The 20057-nt window shown below is 47.6% G+C and overlaps 3 protein-coding genes and 1 long non-coding RNA gene across 14 annotated transcripts; 3 read left to right on the forward strand and 1 right to left on the reverse strand.

Annotated features, from left to right (window-relative positions):
• Window positions 1–2157: 2157 nt before the first annotated feature.
• Window positions 2158–8238, forward strand: LOC137606088 (dual specificity protein kinase CLK4-like). 8 transcript variants are annotated; one of them, XM_068331153.1, is made up of 13 exons: window positions 2158–3703; window positions 4254–4353; window positions 4576–4658; window positions 4748–4916; window positions 5031–5097; window positions 5175–5291; window positions 5394–5560; window positions 6197–6291; window positions 6447–6552; window positions 6658–6740; window positions 6814–6893; window positions 7730–7820; window positions 7901–8238. In XM_068331153.1, the coding sequence occupies exons 2-13, from the start codon at window positions 4320–4322 to the stop codon at window positions 8057–8059; spliced, it is 1251 nt and encodes a 416-aa protein (XP_068187254.1). In that variant the 5' UTR covers window positions 2158–3703; window positions 4254–4319; the 3' UTR covers window positions 8060–8238. The 8 variants fall into 8 exon arrangements, with proteins under 8 accessions (XP_068187254.1, XP_068187257.1, XP_068187251.1 ...); XM_068331156.1 differs by having other exon boundaries at window positions 2181–3703; window positions 6197–6273; window positions 6450–6552; window positions 7898–8238; XM_068331150.1 differs by having other exon boundaries at window positions 2182–3703; window positions 7898–8238.
• Window positions 8239–10359: 2121 nt separating this feature from the next.
• On the reverse strand, window positions 10360–11705 carry LOC137606390 (glucose-dependent insulinotropic receptor). The gene is made up of 2 exons (XM_068331637.1): window positions 11249–11705; window positions 10360–11030 (listed from the first exon to the last, which is right to left on the reverse strand). Exons 1-2 carry the CDS (start codon window positions 11691–11693, stop codon window positions 10360–10362), a joined length of 1116 nt encoding a protein of 371 aa, XP_068187738.1. The 5' UTR covers window positions 11694–11705.
• Window positions 11706–12160: 455 nt separating this feature from the next.
• Window positions 12161–14756, forward strand: LOC137606621 (uncharacterized). Of its 3 annotated transcripts, none has more exons than XR_011037884.1 (4): window positions 12161–12900; window positions 12985–13136; window positions 13984–14100; window positions 14170–14756. It is a non-coding gene; the product is annotated as an uncharacterized lncRNA (long non-coding RNA). The 3 variants fall into 3 exon arrangements; XR_011037885.1 differs by having other exon boundaries at window positions 12988–13136; XR_011037883.1 differs by having other exon boundaries at window positions 12161–13136.
• A 269-nt stretch (window positions 14757–15025) lies between these two features.
• On the forward strand, window positions 15026–19340 carry slc25a14 (solute carrier family 25 member 14). 2 transcript variants are annotated; one of them, XM_068330706.1, is made up of 9 exons: window positions 15026–15176; window positions 15721–15875; window positions 16525–16663; window positions 17461–17555; window positions 17774–17859; window positions 18081–18176; window positions 18335–18459; window positions 18542–18755; window positions 18835–19340. In XM_068330706.1, exons 2-9 carry the CDS (start codon window positions 15812–15814, stop codon window positions 18874–18876), a joined length of 861 nt encoding a protein of 286 aa, XP_068186807.1. In that variant the 5' UTR covers window positions 15026–15176; window positions 15721–15811; the 3' UTR covers window positions 18877–19340. The 2 variants fall into 2 exon arrangements, with proteins under 2 accessions (XP_068186807.1, XP_068186806.1); XM_068330705.1 differs by lacking the exon at window positions 15026–15176 and having other exon boundaries at window positions 15703–15875.
• Window positions 19341–20057: the final 717 nt, after the last annotated feature.

The raw sequence follows: 20057 nt of genomic DNA on the forward strand, positions 1-20057 counted from the left end.
TCCTCCCCCGGTGTTCTGAACCCACCGGAGGCAGGAAGAAAAACGACCCTGGTTGACAGGAAGTGGGTAAAACTGGGAGAAGATGGAGTCACATCCTAGCCACACCCCTCTCTGACATCACCAGAGGAACTTTGACCTTTGGCACCTGACGGGGGAAGGATGTCGTTCAGCTACGTTGATTTGATGCTACTTTTAGCAGCGACAGATTTAGCAAAGCTAAAAGCACTTTGAATTTTTATTGTAAACTTGACCTTCAAATGTCAAAGGTACAGGAAGTTACAGGCGGGTCAGCTGACTCCATCAGGACCCACCCACGTCTTCCTCGGGGGGGAACTCGATCCGGTCCTGAAGGCACAGGATGAGTTTTAATGGGGATTCTTAGCGATTAGCAGTTAGCAGCTAACAAATTAGGAGATAGTGTCTTCAGAGGTGAGCTAACGCTAGCTAAAGTCATCAAATCAGAAGCTGGGACTCGTGGCACCAGCGCTGCGTTCAAAGACCTCCAGGAATCCAGGATGAATGTCTGCTATGTGTCTCCACGGCGACGTGACGTCACATGACGTCCTGCATCATCAGGTCAGAACACTCTGTCTCCCCATGTGGGATGAAAGAAGAGCCCGTCCCAGGTCGGATCGGGTCGGGGTGGGGGGAGTCCGGGGGGGTCGAGGCTGGAGCTCCGTTTTCACTGCAGCCGAGTGGTTTCCATGGTTTTATAGAAGAACATCTCGGTTGTCTGAGGAACAGGTTTTATAGAGTCGGATGAAATTTCTGTCGCTGCAGACGAGAGAAGTGACCTCAGCAAGGAGACGAGGAGACGAGGAGGTGAGGAGACGAGGAGACAGGGAGGTGAGGAGTTGTTGCAACACAGGTGAGCAGAAAAATCGAAAAATCTCTTTAAAAACCGAGGAGAGCAGAAATTCGCTGAAAATGACGATTCTATGAAAACAGGCACAAAAGATGTTTTAATACGTTTGTGATGTTCGGGACGGTTTTTTAATGTTGAGTATTTATTCATCGAGAGAAGATCCAGAACATCTGAACCATCAAAACGTTGTCATTTATATTTTTATGAAATGAAAAGTTGTTGTTTTTTATTTTATATCAGAATTAATTTGGATTGTTTGTATTTAGTTACTTTCGAAAGGTAACAACTGCAGGAACAGAACACCTTTTTAAAAAAGTAATTGTTCTTCATGCGCACATGGACAAAAGTATTGGGACATCTGGTCCTTACACCCACAAAAATTTAATTTGAAATGATTCCATTATTCAGGATTTCTTCTAACAGCTTCCACTCCTCTAAAGGTTTTCTTACAAATTTTGTCCCAAATGTTCTTGGGTTTTGTTCTGAGTCAGTGAAGTCAGGTCAAGTTCACAGTCATCTTCATCTTCATCTTCATCACCAAACACCCCAAACCGGTTCTTCATGAACCTGCTTGGTGCAGATTGGAAGCATAGGTTAGTGTCCACATACTTGTGGACAAAACAGTACCTTCAAGAAACACTGGCCAATGATGGTTGTCGGCATGGTCCAGTGTCCTGATGTAGGCCTCACCGGCAGTCGTGGTGGGTCTAGTGGTGGGTTTAGTGGTGGGTTTAATTGTCCAGAGGTTGGTTTAATGGTGAGTCTAGTGGTGGGTTTAGTGGTGGGTTTAATTGTCTAGGGGTGGGTCCGGTGGTGGGTCTGGAGGGTCTGGTGGGACTACTAGTGGGTCTAGTGGTGGGTCTGGTAACTCTAGTGGTGGGTCTAGTGGTGGGTCTAATGGTGGGTCTAATGGTGGGTCTAGTGGTGGATCTGGTAGGTCTAATGGTGGGTCTAGTGGTGGGTCTGGTGGTGGGTCTAGTGGTGGGTCTGGTGGTGGGTTTAATGGTGGGTCTAATGGTGGGTCTGGTAGGTCTAATGGTGGGTCTAATGGTGGGTCTGGTAGGTCTAATGGTGGGTCTAGTGGTGGGTCTAGTGGTGGGTCTAATGGTGGGTCTGGTAGGTCTAATGGTGGGTCTGGTAGGTCTAATGGTGGGTCTAATGGTGGGTCTGGTAGGTCTAATGGTGGGTCTAGTGGTGGGTCTGGTGGTGGGTCTAGTGGTGGGTCTGGTGGTGGCTTTGGTGGTGAGTGCTGGGGGCCCTTAAATGAGTGACAACAGTCCTGCAGCTTGTCAGCAGCAGCGATTCCTCCTCAGAACAGATTTACAGCTGATCGGCGACAGCTGGGTCGGTCGGCATGTAGCTGCATTCCTGAGGGGACACCTCCTCCACAACCACTGACACCCCCTCACATTGTCGCCTATAGAAGGCAAACCACCTTCCGAGAGTCAACCGACACCTTAAAAAATACCTTCTGGGATTAAAATGTGAGTTTTATTGGGAATGCAATGTTCGGTATTTTAGTTCTTCTAACTGAACAACACGGGATGGAAAAACGGGAGTATTCTAACTGTCTTCAGGTCGTGGGCGGTGCCGATCATTCGATACCCTGGAGGAGAAGAGTAGGTGACGAAAAGATGAATTAGAAATATCGCAGTTAAAGTCAGAAGCCCCTGCTGTGAATGTATGACTGCTATTTGTGGCAGGAGGTGTTTCCATTGCTGTGGATTTGTTGCCACGCTCCAAACTTACGATCATCCGCGGAATGTTCTCTGGTGGTATTAAATGGGCCAAATGAAAGATTCTACATCGGGAAAGATTTATACCTACAAAATCCCTAAAATGCATCAAAAATAATTCCCCCCACTAGGGGGCGTGGGCGGGTTTTTGTCAGCATTTGTTGTTCTTTCTGTTAGCAAGATTCAAGTAATTCCAAAGAATCCCACCAAGTTCCATGGACTTCCGGCGCCGGAGGCTGGACAGACATCGGTGGATTGGTCGACCTTGGTCGGGTCTTACGCCAACTTCGGCTCGTACCCCTTGCCAAGGTCAACCAATCCTATACGTGTCAGGCTGTTTCTGTATAGAGGCTAAATAAAGGTCCTCCTGAAATACATATGTTGGTCCAGGATGTCTGAGTCAGTATCTGGAACATTTTTTGATTGCTTGATTACGATTTATGGATTATTTCCCTAGAAATCTGGGATTACTTCCTATCTCTTGCTATATTTTTCCCCTACGTTTCGTGGAAATAGGTTCAGTAGTTCTGGGAAAATATCCCGCCGTGAAGATAAGGTGGAATAACGTTCCTGATCCATTTATCCAAAATCCAAAATCTAGTGGAACCTCTGGTATGGTTTGGGTCAATCCATAACATCTGGATCAGGCAGGTCTGACCTCCCTCAAACCTCTCAGGTGTATTTCTACCTTTTTTATTCAGTGGTGTTTATTTCTTATCCCATAACTGCTCCACAAACCCAATTTCTCCAGAGGGATCGTTATGGTTTCATGTTATCTCCTCGCCCCTATGGAAATTGCCCTTCTGGCTGGGGGGTCGTAACTTAGCCACCTCCTGGGTAAGCCCTGGAGATAGAGACACCAATGGGTGTGCAGGTTTGGAGGGATGTAACACTATGTTTAGCTTTGAAAAAAGAGCCGAGGGAAGCAGGAGGAGGAGGAGATGGTAAAAGGAAGGAGGCTTCGAGTGCCAGCCGGAGAAGACGACCAGAGCTCCAGGACTTTACAGCCAAACGTGACTGGACTGTTTTCATCCAGAGGCAACCGTGTGGCAGGAAAGAGGAAGACCCCGAAGAGCTTCATTCAGGTGCAGCAACAGTTCTGGTGAGTTACCGTAACGTCCATTGAGTCAGGAAGTCGTTGGGTTGATTTCCACGAATCTTTGGTAGAGGAATGTTTCTAATCTTGTTGGGGATGCAGGAATATTTTAGCTCTTTTGTTAAGATTGCACAATTTTCATAAATACTTTTGAGAAAACAAAATCTGAGTCTCCAGAACCTCTGGGATCCAGATGTATGTATGTCCATCTGGTTCTGTTTGTCCTGTTGAGTAAAGATTAACATTCCTCCAATGTAGACTTAAGCAACAACGGTCATTGTAACTCCAACCACTGAGGGATTTTCTTGTAAAATAGTTGGACATGTTTCAATATCAAACATTTTTGTCTTTAAAATTGTCCTTTTTCTGTAAGAAAAATGTCAGTAAGTTCATCAAAATGGTATTTTTACAAGTAGATCAAAAGATGCCCTGAAGCTTGATTTGATTTCTTGTTGCTCCAAGCACAAAGACCCAGCATCATGAATGGTAAAGGACAAAACAACAGTCAAGACCAGCTTTAGAGTCTTAAACTCAGTCTTTCTTCTGTCCACTACAGTCAACAGCAGACCAGTAAATTCTGGAGCAGCAGAATCAGGATCAATCCGGTGTGAACAGCTGCACGATGGGCATGAAGGATGGCCGTGGTGCCTGGAGAGGTAACCCAATCTCCATGTTTGCTATTGTCCTGCAGGCTAAAGCTATGTTTGTTCATTTTAACGGATGAACGTTGGGGACGTTTTAGTCGGACATGTCCTACAGCCGTTGAATGAATGTGGACATATAAAAGTATGGAGGTGTTGAGGTAGAATCTGTACCTTTTTAAGGTTTTTCAGCACAAAACAAAAATCAGTCGTTTCTGTCTTTATGTCCGTTGATAGACGACGAGTCCAAAGCCGACTCCTGCGCAGACAGAAGCTACAACGGACGCTCTTCCTGCTCCTCCCAAACAATCAGTAACGTGGTAAGACTCGGGTTCATGACCCGGGGAAAGACGTCTCCTTAACCTTTACAACCTTCATAACCTCAAACACAACTTCATCTTCCATCCAGCCGTCTCGGCCTGACGACAACTCGCCGCCGCCCCTGTGCGCGTTCATTGGTGACAATGCTGTCAACGCTGATGATGATGGAGTAAAGAGGAGTCAGGAGGACCGAAGCTGCGGCAACGATGACAAGAACCACCTGGACTATCACATCGGACTCGTGATGAAAGAACGATGTACTCGACGCCAACAGTTTGTCTTCTCTGTCCTTGTCGTAGCTTGCGTTGCTATCAGTTGTTCCCTTCATTGCACTCATTGCATTGGCCAAAATAAATGCTTGTCTTGCACAGATGAGGTAGTTTCTACTCTGGGAGAAGGAGCTTATGGAAAAGTGGTGGAATGCATCGACCGGGAAAAGTAAGCAACCGTTCCGATCCAATCCGATGCAGGAAGTCTTTTTTATCGCCGCGGTTCCATAAACTTCCACTTGTCAGCAGAAACAGACGCGTTGCCGTGAAGATCGCCATGAACACTGACTGTTTCCGTGAGGTGGCGAGGTCGGAGATCAAGGTGCTGGAGGAGATCAACCGCCTGGACGACGACAACATATTGTGAGGGTAGCCGCCGCAGACGTACGCGGGCTAACATTGGGTCGGATTTGGAAACTGGGTTCAGTGGCTCACATGACCCGCCTCGTGTTTCTCGCCTGTCAGTGCCTGCGTGAGGATGCTGGATTGGTTCGAGTACCGGGGTCACGTCTGCATCGTGCTCGAGCTGCTCGGCATCAGCACCTTCGAGTTCCTCCAACGCAACAAGTCCCTGACCTTCAGCGTGGATCAGATCCGACACATGGCCTTCCAGATCTTCAAGGCCGTCTGCTGTGAGTGAAGTGTGAATGATGGTGTGTGTCGCTGTCACCGGCCGTGTGACCTCTGACCTGTTGGTCTCAAGAGTCCTTGATAGATGTGGGAAAACAATGAGAAAAGTTTAGAGTCAGCTTGAGTCTGTAGAGTATCTACTGCTGAGGGAATTTTGGAAGGTCCTTCTGGGAAGGTTCACTATCGTATGAATACAACAGCAGTGAGACCGGATCTCGTTCTTTACCGCGTGTTTGCGGATGGATACGACATCAGTGAGACCGGATCTCGTTCTTTACCACGTGTTGGTGGATGGATACAACATCAGTGAGACCGGATCTCATTCTCGTTGGTGGAGTAAAGACGTAGCTCGTGTGTTCTCGTGACTTTTGCATTCTTTTCAATCTTTATCATTGTTTACGTAACTTATGTATAATTAATTATTCACAAGTAAAGTCTATTGGTCTATTGATTGATAAAAATATGTTTTACAATCTGGGGGATTTGTTAAGAGCTAACAAGCTAGCATTGAGCTAACAAATAGCAAATAAATTGGTTCATCAACAAACTTTTCTCTTTCTACCTATGAAATTACATTCCTCTTCATTATTTTATAGTTCATGAATGAATGACACCATTTCCTGTTGTCTTTCATACAGTTTTGCATCGTAACAACCTGACGCACACAGACCTGAAGCCGGAGAACATTCTGTTTGTGGGCTCCACCTACGACCTGGTGTGTGACGACAAAACGGTAAAGAGTTGGGAAAAAAAACAAGCTAAAAACTGCATGAGTTTTCATTTCAGCACGTTTGTGTGTGTGTGTGTGTGTGTGTGTGTGTGTGTGTGTGTGTGTGTGTGTGTGTGTGTGTGTGTGTGTGTGTGTGTGTGTGTGTGTGTGTGTGTCAGCAGTGTGACGTGAAGGTAGTGGATTTTGGCACCGCCACATTCGACCACCAGGACCATCAATCGTTGGTGTCGACGCGCCACTACCGCGCTCCAGAGATCATTCTGGGTACACACACACAGACACACACAAACACACACACACACCAACACACACTCGATGCCTACGCTTGTTTAGCTTTGTGTTTTAGCATTAGCTGTGGGTGTTTCTCAGATCTGGGCTGGAGCCATTCCTGTGATGTTTGGAGCCTCGGCTGCGTCCTCATGGAGTTCTACTTGGGACGCATCCTGTTCATGGTACGTCTGTTGTTTCCATCTGCGGTAGAGGAGAGGACGAAACAGTCCGTCTGAGTTTGTCTTGTTGTTCCAGACCCACGACAGTAAAGAACATCTGGCCATGATGGAGAAAGTCCTGGGACCGATTCCCCCCCATCTGCTGAAGCAGACCAGGTAAGACTTAACGCGGACCCCGTTAGCTAGACTAGCTCACTGGTTGCCTACTCCTTCAGCAGTGCAGGTGCGACCAATCGCCTGTAGGTGGCAGTAGAGCCGTGTTTGGACAATTAATCAATGTCTAATACCCGAGAAGAGAATAAGACAGGAAGAGACGGATAAGACACCAAACTCTGGAAGTTGGACTAATTCAGGCAGTTTAGACTCTACATAGACTATTTCATGCTAGTTTGAGGTAAACGTTTTATTTCGTATGTTCGCGTATATTCATAAAAAAGTTATTTTGCCATCTTTTCGGGGTTGTTTTTGTTGTTTTCTAGAAGAAAACAGCTGTTGAGTGTTACCAGTGTCATTTAAACTAAAAATATTAGCGTCATATCTCCGTTCTGCTCGACATTACTCTACAGAAAGAACTGGTTTGCCCTATTTTTTGGTCAAGAACGGGTGTCTTTACTGAAACCACAGATAACTAAAGAACCCAAGAGGCGAGAAACAAAATTTTTTTCATGATGAAAGAAGAGATTCTACACTTTCTTTTGTTAGTCTCATTGTGTTTATAGTCATAGAACTCAATTTCTTGTGGGCTTTGACAGATCAGTGGAGATGCTCCAAAACTCTAGCAGTCTGGCAGAACTCTGCAGCTAGTGAGTTAAAATCAAGCCTTGCGTTTGATGGAGAAGAACTCATTTATATTTTGTTTTCCGCTAGTCGGTTTGTGAGTAATCCTTTGACTTCCTGCACGGATCCATGCTACCAACGATTTAAATGAGTGCTAACGCCAAGGACGTCTCCTGAAACCACCAACACTATGTTCCTGCGCTGATTCGATCCAGAAAGAAGCATTACGTCCTCAACGAGCGTCTGGACTGGGACGAGCGGAGCCCCGCAGCCGAGCGCATCAGGAAGCACTGCCAACCGCTGAAGGTAGATGGCGCTCGGATCCACCAATCAGCCATGGCTGCGAGGCGGCGGCAGGAAGTGACTAACGGTGTGTCTTTCAGCAGTTCATGCTGAGGCGGACGGAGGACGAGCGGCAACTGTTCGACCTGCTCGGATGCATGTTGGAGTTCGACGTGTGCAGACGGATCACCCTGGAGGAGGCGCTGTGGCACCCGTTCTTCAGCCCACTGAGGACGCAGAAGAAGAAGCAGCATCGAAGCTAGCATAGCCGCCCACCACCGAGAAGCTTCGCTAAAGCATTCCTGTCTACGCCGAGGATTTTTTTTCAACATCACACACCAACAAACGGAAAAAAAGAAAAGTCAAAAGTGACGTTCCGTTTTTTCCGGCAGCGATTTGTTTTTTTCAGCTGTTGGTCAATAAATATTTTGATGTTAGTGTCTTCATTAGAGTCTCATTCGAGCAATCCGGCTTGTCTGAGCCTGATGATATTTGTGGTAGCAAAATCCATTATTTTGAGGTTAAACCATGAAATAGCCCTTACCTTAACCCTTACCCTAACTTTAATCTTTGTCCTAACTCTAAACTGCAACCCTTACCCTAATCTTGACCCTAAACTTTAACGTTAACCCTAATTTTAACTATAGCCCTGACCTCAATCCTAAAGCTAACCCTAACCTTAATCCGAACCCTATCTCTAATCATAATCATAACCTTAACCCCAACCCTAGTCTTAACCCTAACTTTTACCCTAACCCTAAGCTGAGTGCTTTTTTAACCCGTGCCTTAAAGGAACAGTTCACCCAGTCATGAAAATGTGTTGACCATCTACTCAACCCCATGCTGGTGAAGATGAAGGTGACATTTTAGCTTTGAATCTTCAGGTGTTCCGGGGAACTAGTGAAGAAACTTCCCATCAGCAGTAGAAGATTCTTTATTTTTGGGTGAACTGTTCCTTTAATGACACTTATAGCTTCCCGTCCTAACATTCTGTCAGTTGGGTAGAAATTATTCAAACACGCCAATGAAAAGCTAACATCGTGCTCTCCAGCCCCAGTGCTGCAGACGTGACGATCAAAACCACTAAAAACATGACAGTGTAATATTTTACCTCTGACATTTATTTAGTTGAGAACACAAAACACTGCTGAAAGCCTGGATTAGACAAATGAGTAGAGAACCAAAGGTAGATTAGCTTCAACCTCAGCCAATCAGGCTTCAGGTGGACGCTGCAATCTGTCAATCTAAAGTAAATGTGTTGATTCAGACTCATTTATCAACATTAAAGCAGATGAGGACTTGTCCACATGACTGAATGTTCCCCCAGCTATAAAATACAACATTACACGGCACCTCAGATAAAGAACCAGCCAACTGCTATCTGAGAACCATCACGCTAAAGCTGCTCAACCAACCGGACATAATAAAACGACATAAAACACCGTCCAGCAGCCGAGGCCCAGCGGTCATATATGATGGTATGGGTTCCAGACTGTCTCATGACATGTTATCTGTCATCTGTGCTGCCTGAGCAGACAGAACACACAACAAACACACCACAGACCACACAACAGACACACAACAGACCCACAATAGACCCACAACAGCTGGTTTATTGTGACATCACGAGAAGGACACTTTAAACAGATTCAACTAGAACTCAAGGCTAGCCAACAACTGCCTTCAGTCAGTAACAGGCACCCCCTTTGGTGAGATGTAGTCCAAAATTTAACTTCTGTTTTCAGATTTTATGGAAAGTTTCGTGGAAACCTGTCAAGTAGCAAAGAAAGAGACAATTGGTCCAATTAGGTTTGGGGGTTCCACTACTTCCTGGGAACGGCAGACTCCTTAGAATCCCAACAGAGGCTGGACTTGACGAAGGTGCACTTGTAGACTTTCTTCAATAAGTCCATCCTCACCTCCCCCCTCCATCACCGTCTGGATGAAGACATACCTAAGTGGATCACCATGTATTTGAGATTTCCTCTCCATCAGAACAAAACTGTGCCCCATCAGCAAGAGAAAGAACCCCCACCAAAGTCATTACTTCATGTTCAGGTACTCTCACAAGGACCGTTTCCTTTCCAAAGTCTGTCACGTGTTCCTCCTTGCATAAGTCCATCTATGTTTAAACATACTTTTAATTATCTTTTACTACATACAGGTAAGCCTCGGGTTAAGTTGTGAACTGATTCCAGGAGACGCAACGAAAGATGAAAAATGATGTAAGTTTCTACGAGGTAATAATCTGATATATTTTTATTCTGATTGACTGTAACACGATATTATGTGCTTTTAATGGTTTACTAGTGATTTTATGATTCCAGTATTTGTGGCAGACACATGTTAAGTGACTTTCTGTAATTGATGTATATTCGAGAATGACTTACCTCCAAATGACGAAAACAGAGGTTTACCTGTAATGTTTTCAGGTCTATGATAAATTTTGACCTGCATGTAAAGCACTAGTATTCCAAGTTAAACCAGAACAAGTCTTTCTATGACGATCAGGAACATCTCGTCAATAGAACTTCGTGTTGGCCCCAGTTGTCCCTCATTTCCTTCACAAGCTAGTCGTGGAGCGTAGCGCCGCACCGCTAGCCTTGTCCTGGAAGACTATTGGCCGCAGCAGTGACGGGTTGAAGATATCTCCATTGGCGATGCCACGTTGAGTTGGAGCGTTTGGTGTGTCGTTTTGTTCGTTGATACTCGGTGGTCCAGCAGCCAATAACCTTCCTGAAGAGCAGGAAAACATGGCTGCCAACTGCAGTCGCACCTCCTTTTGCCAAAAGGCGTAAACCAAAGGGTTGATCAGAGAGTTGGACAGTCCTAAGAGCCACAGGTGGTTCTCCAACAAGCTGGTGAGTTGACACGTTTCGCACAAGAGTTGTACGATACAAACCACAAAGAAGGGGCACCAGAGCACCAGGAAGCAGCCCACGAGCACCGCCACTGTCCTCAGGGCCTTGACGTGGCTCCAGTTGAAGGCCCTCAGGTGCTGATGATGCTGGTGGTCCTGATGCTCACTGGTCCTGGAGCCGGCTTGCCTCACCTGGCAGATCTGCCTCTGGTGGGTGCAGGCGATCTTCAGGATGTCCAGGTAGATGTAGACGAAGACGCAGAGCACCGGGAAGAAGCAAACGCTGAACAAGACGACCATACCCACGTGATGAATGACGGAGAAGAACGCGCAGAAACCGTCGTAGCTGTCGGTCTGCAGCTGCCGGACCACGACTGGAGGACAGAGGACACGGGTTCAAGACAAGTTTTTCAAGGCAAGAATTGTCCCAATTCATACCAAACTTGTTGAATTTGGGATTCAAAATTAGTACGATGATGCCCGAAGTCTCTGAGCCAATGAGAGACTTCCAAAGCAGTCGATGGTCAGCATAACCTTCTAAGGTAGCGTTAGCTTTAGCAATCAGAACCAATCAGTCGGTTTTGGATCTCACCTGGTAGAAATCCCATCGTGAGGGAGCTGATCCAGAGCGCCATTAGGAACCCGAACGCCGTCCCCTTCCCAGACAGCTGGGAGTACCTCAGGGGCATCTTGATGGCGGCGTAACGGTCGAGCGAGATCAGGAACATGGACATGATGGACGCCGTGCAGGGCGACATCACGAACGCCATCCGCATCAGGCACCGGGTCTTCCCTTGAGCAGTCGGCGTGGAGTTTGTAGGAGCGCCAATGCCGCCAAATTGGTTCCCGTCTGTGTTGAAGTCCTCAGTGGCCAGACCAGTGATGGCCACACCCACCAGGGCATCAGCTAGGGCCAGGTTGAGGACGAAGCACCAGCTCTGGCTCCTCCTCCTGAGGAGGAGCTTGAGCAGAGCAGCGGCCACCAGCAGGTTGGTGGACATGATGAGGCACGAGGCGATGCTCAGGATGACGCCCATCACCCGAGGCCGCACCTCGCCGTGGGTCATCGGCCAACCAGGGTCCACGCAGTCCAGCGTGGGACCGCCGGCGCTCTCCTGTCCACACAGGTGAGACATGTTGATGACCTGAAGGTGGAACTCACAAAGCATATGGAAGAACGGCATCGACCCCGGTTGGATGAGGCGTTGTCACGGCGATCCGGAGACGGTAAACGTTTCCTCTGCAGCTCAAAGGGAAAGAACCTGACCTTCATCCGACGTCTCGCTTCTCATCCTCCTTTAAAATCCCTTCAACGAATGCAGACGGGTAGAAAACACTCGGCTTTATCTGCAGGTCTGGCATGTCCCCGCCCCCTTACACACTCACACACACACACACACACACACACACACACACACACACACATCTCTAGGGTTGACCCTTGTCCTGCCCGCCTGTCATCTATCTTTATTATTCCCATGGACAATGTGAGGAGGGATGAAGGAATGGGATCCGTCCGAAAACATCAGATTCTCCTGAACGAAGAAGAAGAAGAAGAAGGAAGAGAAGCTTTTCAAGGTTGCTTGGAATTTAAATACGATGGCTCTAAATTTGAATTTTGTTCGACATTTGTTGAAAACTGGTCTTATTTGGTTTAAAAGCATGTGAAGGTTCTATTCCGGCTCGGGAACCATCCTGTCGACAAGTTTCCCATAAATCCGTCAGGTATTTTTTGTGTGAACAAGCAGCTAAAGTCCAGATGTGGAGTTAAACAGACCGATCAGTGTAGTGGATCTGGCATCGGCCGGCTGGCCTGGACGGGTCTGGTTAAACTCTAACCCGGCCGTCCGACCCGGTTCCCAGGGGAGACATCTGGCTCCCGGGACGATTTTCCACTGAGATTCACACACAAATAGATTTGACTAATGATGCTCTCTGGCTGCAGACACTCAGAGCGGCGCCTGGCATCCAACGCATCCAACCTGCAGGAAGACTTCAGCTCCTCCTCTTCATCCCCACCAGGCTAAAGGCTCATGGGAAAACTTCAGCCAGCTCCAAGATCAGGATTGGATCGTCCTGAAGTTTTTAAAATTAATTGTCTTTAAAATGTTTGTGAATTTAGAGAATTGAAGACTTGAGACCTGTTTACACCAGAACCAACCGGATCAGACCTGGTGGGCGGTCGTCCCAGTGCAGCCGTTTCATCGGGTTCAACATGAGTCCAGCGCCCCCCCCATCCTGATTGTAGGAATGCCATTCACCCCTGCTAGACCTTTCAGGACCTTTCACAACAAAGCACGGTCAGCAGTAATTGTGCCCGATCCCCAGCAGCACCCGGGGAGCCCGGATCCTGTTTACGCCTCCGCCGTCCTTCGACCGGACCCCTGAGAGTCCACCTGGGACAGGTACCTGAGCCCCCCGGGGGTTTTAATCTGAAGGTCGACCCGACAGGAAGGAGTTCTTCTTGACGGACTGAGGAGGTGATGTTGGTGTTTGTTTGTTTGTTTGTTTGTTTGTTTGTGATGATGTCACACAACAACCGGGTCTCCAGCAGAGGCGTTCAGGTCTTGTTCCGTTAACCTGAAGGTCTAAATGTGTCTTTGATGCTTCAGTTTTCTCCTGGTCGCACAGAAAATGCTAAAATTGTGTTTTTAACCCTTTAAATTCAAACGTAGCGCATTTGGTTCATAAAATTTTGATTCTTCTACGTCATAAATTTCACTTTTTTTCTCAAAAAATCTGATCTATACCTATAGACACACACATCTGCATTTCAAAAAATAGCCCAAATTGTACAAATTAAAGCTAAGTTATACAATTTTCAGTGATTTCTTTTTTGACAAATACGTCAGAAGGTTTGTTTAAGACCAAAGAGGAGATTTTCTTTAAAGGGTTAAAGATGTATTTTACCAACTCGTACAGTTGAGTTCTATCAAAGTGGAACGATTTGTTAAAAGGATTCCAATATCCACCAGTAGGGGGCAGTAATACGTCGATGTATCGCCTGACCTACTTTTTCCAAAGAAAAGGAAGATGCTAATCACCCCATGATGATGTCACGATGATGTCATTAGGTTAATTAGGTCGATGCTTGGTTGCATCGTTCATGGGGGGTTCAACTATTGATTTTGGGAGTCCATTTGATATTTAACGCCAAAAGTAAAGTAAAATATTCTAAAAGTTACTGCAAGAAAGGAAGGTTTAAGAATATTTATACTAACAACGACGTTAGGGACCGATGAGGCGGTGGTGTTTGGGTATCGATCTGGCACCATTGCGTTTGTGGCGTGAAACGTGTTTCCGTTTCTGCCCCCCCCCCCCAACCAGACTGAAGATGTCGTTGAAGAAGCGGCTGCTGTCCATGCTGCTGTGCTGCGTTTACTGCCTGGCCTCGCTCTTCTGCCTCCACCCCAACCGCAACAACTGCTTCTCCACCGGCGCTCGGTGAGTTGGGTCGAGTCTCACCGCCGATGACAACGATTTGGGTCGAGTCTCAGTTTCCTGTCCTCGTAGGAACCTGGTGTCGGTCGCCCAGCAGCTCTACCAGCGCGTCATCCGGCTGCTGCGCACCACCCTCTGACCCCACGCCAGCCGGAACACGAAGATGCTCTTCATCGGTTAGGAAGAGGGACAGGAAGAGGAACAGGAAGAGGAACAGGAAGTGGAGGGGTGTGGCCGACCTCTTCAGATTTATATTGTGGGGTTGAGATTCGAGTGACCTGAAAAGACTTTTACGAAGAATGAGGCTTCAGGAGGTGCTTGGTTTGAATATCCGCCACCTGATAGGTACAGAAGAGATGTTGTCATGAAGCAAACAACTTCAACGGCCATTCTTCTGTGATGTAAGATGGTGGTTGCCGTGGTGATGTCACCTCCATTGACAAATTCTTGTTCCCTGCCATGGTGGTGTGAACACAATAAAAAAAATTAAGGTTCTGTAATGAAGAACAAAGAGAAGGTGGATGGCTGGAGTGAGGAAGACCGTTGGTGAAGAAGAATTTAAGTTAGTGTTTCTCCCCGCAGCCAGAAAATGTGTGGGAATATCTGCAGTTACGAAATATGATTATTTAAAATTTGATGTACAAATAATCATCGCTAAAAAGTACTTCAATAAAGCAAAACAATTTTATAAAAAATGCGTATCTATTTGTCTATCTCTGTTTTTACATATTTCATAAGTGTTTTATATAATTAAGTGTATAACTTTTATATAATTATAGTGTATTTTTGTTTTATATAATTATAGTGTATGAAGTGTAATTACAAATATGACCGGCAGGTGGCAGCAGTGCCGCTGTCTGTAGAGATCATGATGGAGAGAAGAAGACGACTCGGGGGGGGCGCGGGGGGTTTACAGTATGAAGAAGAAGAGCTTCTCCTTCTGACATTAACCCGTGAGAGATGCTAACAGCGGGCGAGAAGTTTTCCGCCGCTCCCCGGTGATGCCGACCGGCGGACATGTTGGAAGTGACGGAAAGCGAAGTGAAACGGAAGGCCGCTGATCGTTAGCGACACCACAGGTACGTTTGTCCCCGACCGGAAGCGGCAGGAACTGTTTGATAACTGTTAGAGCTCGCGCTAAATTCCCACAAGTGTTAGCGGAGTAGCCTCCCAGCTAGCGGCGGCTAACCGCGGACAGACAGCCGGGGAGGGTCATCTCTGGAGCAAAATTAACGGTTTAGATTTATTAGAAATGTAAATCCAGAATAAAATGACGCCTCGCGGTTGTTTTGAAAACATTTACGACTTTTGATCAAATCGCACGTGCGCGTGAACGTCATTAAACTTAATTTACTTCTCGTGACACCCGCCGTCTCCCGAGCCGTCACTCATCTGTGGTCCGGCCTCCTCGGGCTCTCCAGCCAATAGGAATGCTCCGCGTTGATTGACTGACACATCAGCCAATAGGGACGTCGGAACGGGAGACGCCATGGCTCCGGCTCCGCTTGGGACACAGCGGGCGTCTCTTTCCGGCGCAGTACGCGGGGATGCTGATGCTGAGCCACCGGATTGACTCGTAGCATCCTCCGACCTAATGTTCCCCGACATGTGGTGTCGCCCCAGGCTCCAGCACTGCGTGGACCTGTGTGTCGCCGGGTTGCTGCTGCTCCTGGCTGGGCTGCAGCAGGCGGAAGCCGCCGCCGCCGCCGCGGAGATGGCCAGCCTGAACTGGAAGCCGTTCATCTACGGAGGGATGGCCTCGATTGTCGCAGAATTCGGTGGGTTTGCAGAGCCGAAGCTCCTGCGTTTTCCTTTAATCACGCTTTAATATGCATGGATTTGCTATTTTTCCACCGGTTTCAGGAAGGAAACGATGCCTCCAGTTGAATTTGTGAAGCTTTTTAACATGTGTGTGTTGTCCTGCAACATGATTTACACTACACACACGTTTAGACTGAGATGAGGTTGGTGGGATGTTAATTTTTAATTAATTTAGATGCTTTTCTATTCTCCATATTTTTTCACATTTTGCTTTTTGTGCATTTCTTTTGGGGTTTGTGGTTTTTTTCAGTCAAACAAAAGCTTATGTATTCATAAAACACTCTTTATGTTTCAGGTGTTTTTAGGGTTTAGACCAGGTTACACGTGTTGTTATGGACAGATCTGACTCCATTACATAGTACAGTGAGTGTTGTAGTCAGTCATTGGTTTTATAAAAGTGTTCAACATTCTCATAAAGTTTGGAACTGCTTAAAAAATCCTGAAAAAATAAAATAGTTTGGATCCAATGTCATTTGTTTATGCTCTCGTTTTCCGTACAGCTTCTTCGACGTTCGTGGGTCACGTTGGTTGCTGGAGTCATGGATTTTCTTTTTTACCACCCAAATCATCTTTGTTCCTTGTTCTAATCACGTTTTCCTCCAACAGGGACGTTCCCCATTGACCTGACCAAGACCCGGCTGCAGGTCCAGGGTCAGTCCCAGTACACGGAGGTGCGCTACCGGGGGATGTTCCACGCCCTGTTCCGGATTGGGAAGGAGGAGGGCATCCGGGCGCTCTACTCAGGGTAGGAAGTCTGTCACAGCGTCCGCACATTTGTTCCCTAACGGAGTCCAGACCGGAGATACAGAGAAATGAGCGTCCAGACGCCGTCATGTGACCTCCAGGGGATCTGAGACCAGTTTGTGCTCATCGTCACTCAGCCGGTGAAGGTTGACCATAAATAAACGTGTGTGTTTGTCTTCTGAACGTTCAGGTTTCTGCTGCGAGGCTCAGACTGTTGTCTCGTCTCACGACAATTATTTATATTCTGATCCCCATCGGGTAAATTATTTAACAATTAGAATAATGATAATAATTATTATTTATTTATTACACATCTGTACAGGTCGTACAGACGCATTCACACACTACTACGCACACACACACACACACGCAGAGGGCCTGTAAGCATGGAGACGATTGTAGAGCGGCGGGCAGCCACATGGGGGTATCGGTGCCACCAGTCAGGGGTCAGGGGTCAGGGGCACCGATCCAGCAACCAGTTTACACTCAGTACTTTTTGGTCCGAGTCCCCGAGCTGAGATCCACTGGACTGAGGTGCTGCTGACCCGTGTTGGAACACTTTCAAACTGGTTGTTGAGCTGGTTATTAACTGGTTTAGGTTGCTGTTGTCATGTGACTCGTTTGTGTTCATGTAAACTGAACATGGAGGGAGGCGGAGCCTGAGGGCTTCACAGAAGAGCAAAACGTTTCAGCGTCTCTTTCAAGACTTCCTGAAACTTTTAACTCATTGTCTGCTGGCGTTTCGTAAACGTTGATCTACTCCTGTGGATTTCCTCCTCCTCCTCCTCCTCCCCCCAGGATCTCTCCTGCGCTGCTCCGACAGGCGTCTTACGGGACGATCAAGATCGGGACCTACAACTCTCTGAAGAGGCTGTTTGTGAGTCGTCCAGAAGGTGAGCTAACGCTAATGCTAACACTTCCTGTTCTGTTTTCCACCTGAAGCCAAACGTGTGAATCTCATAATTGTTCCTCCAGTTTGCCTGGATTTATCTTTAAACCCGATGTCATTCCATTTCGTAGCGTAGCCACATTAGCATGCGCTGAGTGCTTCCTGTAGGGGCGGGGCTTGGTGGCCTTGGATGATGTGTTCCTTCATCTCCTCTCCCTCCAGATGAGACAATGGTCATCAACGTCTTCTGCGGCGTCGTGTCCGGCGTGTTCTCCTCCTCGCTGGCGAACCCCACCGATGTCCTCAAGGTGATTCCTAATAAGGTCGAGCGTCTGATGGAGCCCCGCCCCTCACTGCCAGCACGCTGGCGCTAGCGTCGCAGTTAGCCTTTTGTTTCAGAGGAAGCATTTGATTTCCTAGAAGCTAATTAGAGCCAGTAATGGAAGAACCCGGATTCAAAGCGGAGCGGGTTCGGGGCCACGGGGGCTCGGTGTTGCGTTCAAGTGCGATCCGTGTGTTTTTGTTGCAGATCCGGATGCAGGCGCAGGGGAGTCTCCTGCAGGGCAGCATGATGTCCAACTTCATCAACATCTACCAGACGGAGGGCACCAGAGGGCTGTGGAGGGTCAGTCCCCCCGCTGTGTGTTCACGCCCATGCTAATGACGTGTTAGCATAGCTTAATGCAAAGCTAGGGAGACGCTAGCGTGGCTAATGCTAAAGGAAAAATAGTCGTTTGGTGTTCATAGAGGATAATGCGATTTTGTCTCCGTTTTCCTCTGCAGGGGGTCATCCCCACGGCGCAGCGCGCCGCCATCGTGGTTGGGGTGGAGCTTCCTGTCTATGACATCACCAAGAAGCACCTCCTGCGCTCGGGGCTGATGGGAGACACCATCCTGACTCACTTCATGTGAGTTTTAATCTCCTCCGGGTGTGAACGTCACGCTTTAACCCCCCCCCCCCCCCTTCTGACGCCATCTCTGCTCACGCAGCTCCAGCTTCACGTGCGGCCTGGCGGGGGCGCTGGCGTCCAACCCGGTGGACGTGGTGCGAACCCGCATGATGAACCAGCGCGTCCTGTCGGGGGGGCCCATGTACAAGGGGACGCTGGACGGCGTGATGCAGACGTGGAGGAAGGAGGGCTTCTTCGCCCTCTACAAGGGCTTCTGGCCCAACTGGCTGCGACTCGGCCCCTGGAACATCATCGTATCCTTCCACTTCCTGTTAGCATGTAGCTCATGTAGCATCCTGTGCTAAACGTGTGTTTCTTTAACGCTGGTCTCAGTTCTTCATCACCTTCGAGCAGCTGAAGAAGCTCCCGTTTTAACGCCGGTGGGTTAGCGGAGCAGTCAGTCCACGCCCCCCCCTCAGAGTCACTCCAGTGGTACGATCTGGTATTGTCTCCCCATCCAATCGTTTCTCTTATCGGTTTGATTTATCCTCGGTTTTTTTGGTGCTGTTTTAAAGACTGATAATCATGACCTTTTGACACTCCAGGCAGCTAAACGTTCGGTTGTAGCTAAAATACAAAAAAATGTGGACGAGAGAGGGGCGGAGCTTCTCACCGGAGGTTAAAGGGGCGGAGTCTTTCAGGATGTGAACTAACCGGGGGACGTGAGGGTAACGTGAAGTTGTAGCGTGTTCTAAGCGCTGCATGACAACGCTACATGTGAAGGAAGCGTCGACGATGGAACATCCGAACGTCACGGGAAACTTTCAAACGTCGTTCTACAATTAAAAAAATTTTTTGTGGTTTTTTAAGGCAGATAGACTCCTCCTCCTCTTCCTCCCCCTCCTCATGCTCCTCTTCCTCTTCCTCACGAAGGCATTTCTCTTTATTTCCCTCTTTCCGGTTTGCTTCAGCGATCCTCGCCGCTGCCAACGACCCGAGTCGTACTTCTTTAGCGTTCACGTGACGGCGTTCTGCGCTGCCGCGGGAGTTCGTGCCAACAAACCTAAAATTTATTTTTACATTGATCTGAAAGTTTTGTTTGTTCCGCGTTCTGAAACCCGACGGTCCAGAAAACCAAACCAAAGCCGGCTACCAACGGCTAACGTTTAGTGCTAACGCTACATTTCAGGTCGTCAGAATTTTGAGAACTTTGTGGGTGAAATGTTATTGTCGGAAAGGGGTACTGCTAGTCCTTTAGCCTCATTAGCCTGGTTAGCATGCCAAGTGTAGCTATTCGCACATTTTCCATCCTGCACGTTTTCATACATGATGGATGTGAGAGACGCCAATCTGCTGGAATCAGCCGATGATGAAGATGATGGTGATGATGATGATGATGCGTGATTGAAGATGAAACAATCCTGTGACATCATCGCCTGGAAAAGATCAGTTTGTTTAGATGTCGGGATCATAAAGGTTTGGTTTCTCAGTGAAAGTGCGTTAGCTTTAGCATTAGCATAGAGGGAGGTGACTGATCTATAAACAGACGTATAAAGTGACTCCACACAGTGTTTATTTAATACATTTATACAGGATTATTGGGGGAGGGGTGTGCA

The sequence above is a fragment of the Antennarius striatus genome, chromosome 13 (genome assembly GCF_040054535.1).
Source record: "Antennarius striatus isolate MH-2024 chromosome 13, ASM4005453v1, whole genome shotgun sequence".
In the NCBI taxonomy this organism is placed as follows: Eukaryota; Metazoa; Chordata; class Actinopteri; order Lophiiformes; family Antennariidae; genus Antennarius; species Antennarius striatus.